This window comes from Nematolebias whitei, chromosome 10 (assembly GCF_014905685.2).
Source record: "Nematolebias whitei isolate Nwh7 chromosome 10, NemWhi1, whole genome shotgun sequence".
Lineage (NCBI taxonomy): Eukaryota > Metazoa > Chordata > Actinopteri > Cyprinodontiformes > Rivulidae > Nematolebias > Nematolebias whitei.
The window spans coordinates 35777662-35781663 of record NC_056507.1 but is presented as its reverse complement, the minus strand read 5'-3'; the positions used below and the strand labels follow the sequence as shown (position 1 = coordinate 35781663).

Below are 4002 nucleotides of genomic sequence, written 5' to 3'. Positions count from 1 at the left end.
TTCCCACTGAGGTGCCTTGATACAGCACTCTGGGAACAGCCTATTCGTTCAGCAATTTCTTTCTGTGTCTTACCCTCTTGCTTGAGGGTGTCAATGATGGCCTTCTGGACAGCAGTCAGGTCGGCAGTCTTACCCATGATTGTGGTTTTGAGTAATGAACAAGGCTGGGAGTTTTTAAAAGCCTCAGGAATCTTTTGCAGGTGTTTAGAGTTACGTCGTTGATTCAGATGGTTAGGTTAATAGCTTCTTTAGAGAACCTTTTCATGATATGCTAATTTTTTGGGACAGGCATTTTGAGTTTTCATGAGCTGTATACCATAATCATCAGTATTAAAACAATTAAAGACCTGAAATATTTCAGTTGGTGTGCAATGAATCTGAAATATATGAAAGTTTCATTTTTATCATTACATTATGGAAAATAATGATCTTTATCACAATATGCAATTTTTTTTAGAAGGACCTATATATAAGAAAAGCATATAAAGTTATAAAAACATAATGTAGTCCTTCCCTGTCAGGTCACCTCTATGTAAATTGAAGAAAGGGGGGAGGGAAGGAAAGTCTGAGATTATCATTGTATGTTTCCATGCAATGGCAAAATTAGTTCTCTGCATTTAACCCAACACACGATATACATCCGATGGAGCAGTGGGCAGTTATGTAGGTGCCCGGGGAGCAATTAGGGATTAGGTGTCTTGCTCAGAGACACCACGACATATGGTTGCGACTTTCTGGTCCCAAGTCAGCTGCCCAACCTCTACCCCATCTCAGCCCCCAAGAACAATATATTTTTGAATAGGACTTGACTAACCCCAAGAATAAAATAAGGGGAGTGGTGGCACAGAGGTTAGAGAGGTGGGCCTGTGATCCGAAGATTGCCGGTTCACGCCCCGGCCCCGACAACACACAAAATTGTGGGTGGGGTAGGTGAAACACCCACACTTGCCCCCACCCTCATTCGCCCCACTCTGGGCCCATGAGCAAGGCCCTTAACCCCACCATGTGCTCTCTAAACAGGTCTCTCTTGAAAATGAGTTCTCGTGGCTCAATGAGACTAACCTGGATAAATAAAGGCTAAATGAAAAAATAATTTTGCCATTTAAACTATTGACAAAAATAATGAATAAAAATCTGCAGTCAAAAGTTTCAGGAAAAATAAATTAGTTCTGTTCTCTACTTACTCTCACTCTTACAAATTTATTTATATATTGTGTATATATATTAGACTCATGAATATCTAACTAGGATAATCACCGTGAAAAAAAAAAATCACACCCTGTTGCTGCTGATCAGTTTCATGTTGCTGTGTTCATTCATGCTCATCTGCTCACACAGACTCATGTTCGTGCTGCTGTTCGACATAATGTTTTTATGCCACTAGTGCTTAGTGTACATTTAGTTGATGTTTTTCTTAGTTTATATCTTAGATCTTATTACTGTTTTTCATTTACATGTTATTGTTCAATGTAACTGGGACCCTGTGTACATAATTTCATTCCACCACATGTACCACATGGGGTGCAAATGACAAATAATGAACCTTGAATCCTTGAATATACCAGTATATAAGAAGTTTTGCTTCTCGTCCCGAGTATAAAAGCTCCTTGGATAAGAAGCTAATTCAAAGTGCATGCAGTGGCCAATGTATAAACTTGCCAAACCAAGATGATGAGATCCCGTGAAGGAGCAGCAATGCCTAGCAAAATGACCACAGGTAACTGTCTTTGCAGGTAAAATGGACAAGAAGTCACAGCAAAGAGTTAAATAGCCAAAGTAAAGAGATATTCTTTCAAAGAGACATAGGATCTCTAAACCACTGATCTTAAAATTAAAAGCAGTAATACAATGGAACTTGAAAAGGAATAAAAGAACCAAAAACTATAGGACTAAGGCTGCAACTTGTTCAGCATCCTTAAAGCAAACATTTGTAATAACGAACCTTTTGTCAAAGTTCTGAAATTTAACGAAACTGTAAATAAAAATGAAGTGAAATTACATGCCCAGAGTGATTCTGCAGGCGTCGTTACACTAGTATATAATTAACCACTTTCTCACGGAACAAAAGGTCAGGTTCTGAATCTAAAGCCAAACCACCCCAATAAACCAAGGGTATCCTTTTTCCCAGGCTCTAAAAGGCCGTTTGGAGTGTTTTGTATAATTAACATCTGAACATGGCCCAGCCCACCATGACCCCCTGCATTACACACCTCCACTAAAAACAGACGCTTCACCTGGAGCCACTTCCACTCTTTAAATGAGCATACGCCTTTTACAGATGAGAAAGTATGTTTTAATGTTGTCATTAAACGTGTAGAAATGTTGAATAAGTATTTTTTAAATACAAAGAAAAAAATCCTACCTTACTAGAGGCTTGATTATGTTTTTACTTCTATTTTTGTTAAAGCTGAAGTCAGTCTCCAAGAGTCAGATGGTTCAAAGTGACAATTTGTTATGAGATGTCATAAAAGTCACCAGTCACCGGGTCAGACGGTCAAATTCATTAGTGTCGGGTTTGTGCACAGGTTTAAACTCAAAGATGAAAAACAGAGGAGAGTTCACAAAGAGTTCATTCAAGGTTAACGCAAGTTTGACTTTCTGAAGCTTTGCGCCCAGAAAATTTGCTCTGAAGTAAACAGAGAATGAAAGATGAAGTGAAGCGAGTAATCTTTAAGATATCTGAGAAACAGCTTAATCAATACCACAACAGGCAACCCAGTCTGACCTTGAGTTGTTGTGTTGTTACATGGATGTTTTATATTGAGCCAGTTCCTTCAGACAACCAAAGGTTCGATTTGTCAAATCAGCTGATTAAAACCTTCTGAAATGAGCCATGGATGTGATGCTTACGCTTTTGCTGCTGCTGCTGGTAGGAGAAGTTTTTCTCTCTCTCAGGAGAGAAACTCCTGTTGCTGGAGGTAGACCTGGAACGAGGTGGTGGCTGGGCTTGGGCTTCCTTTGAAGGAGAGCGATCCCTTGTGATCACAAAAGACTTCGATGTCCTGTAGTCCTCACGGTTCTCCCTACAGAAAGAATAAGCAATCCAAAACAAACACAAATCAAATGGTGCAGTAACCTAAAAGCTGTGTACAACACAACAATGTGAGGAAGGTTGGAAACAAAGCCTAAATGTTTACACATTAAGTTATAGAGCTAACTGATAAATCATAGTTATATGATCATCGTTGCATTATAAAAGGAGTTGATACAAAATGATTGCATGAAATGTATTGGTTAGGGAATTTTTGGTCAAAGTTTATGGATGTTTTTTTTTTAACTACTATGGCTGAGAATGTTAATTCTGCCCATGAACCATATGTTTGGGTTAGCAGAAAGCTGGATGAAGAGTTGAGTGAGGCCGCAGCGTGCAGCCATCACTCCAAGGTCGCCTCAGAGTCTGTGAGCTCAGCTGAACTGATAAGATATAAAAACAAGCTTCACACACAGCCCGAGGCAGATTCTCATGACTGGTCTCTGAATATCTGTAACCCCTGTTTGTCAAATAAATCTTTTATACCGAGGGCGATGTCTCAGCTGTCTTGAACACGACGTGGTAACCAGCCACGACACTGGCCATGTGTACTTCCTGTTAATCTAAGTAACCTGTCCTGAAAATCTGTCCTTACAAGTAAAAACCAATTAAAAATCTTCAGTCGTCGAGTGTGGCTCCTTTGAGTAAGTGACAAAAGAGAGAATATTTTTCTCCAACAGTAATTACTAAAGCAAATCATTTCACTTAAATTAGATTTGATCAACCAACCTTTATTTATCCAAGTTACTCTCACTGAGTCACGAGGACTCATTTACAAGAGAGACCTACTTAGACAGATAGCATACAAAGTACAGTACCTTGTTTATCGTGGGGGATCCGTACCCTGAAGACCCGTGATAAGAAAATAAAAATAAAAAATCGAAGTAGGACTAATAGTACAAGCAGTAAGTTGTAGTTTATTTAAGATATATATATATATATATATATATATATATATATATATATATATA

At 38.7% G+C, this 4002-nt stretch overlaps 1 protein-coding gene across 1 annotated transcript in view; it reads right to left on the bottom strand.

Moving 5' to 3' along the window:
• Positions 1–4002, bottom strand: part of LOC119415847 (periphilin-1) — a 56487-nt gene that overhangs the window by 9816 nt on the left and 42669 nt on the right. The window contains exon 7 of the mRNA XM_037683023.1: positions 2851–3023. Within this exon, the coding sequence (XP_037538951.1) occupies positions 2851–3023 (173 nt within the window). The remainder of the gene's footprint in view (positions 1–2850; positions 3024–4002) is intronic.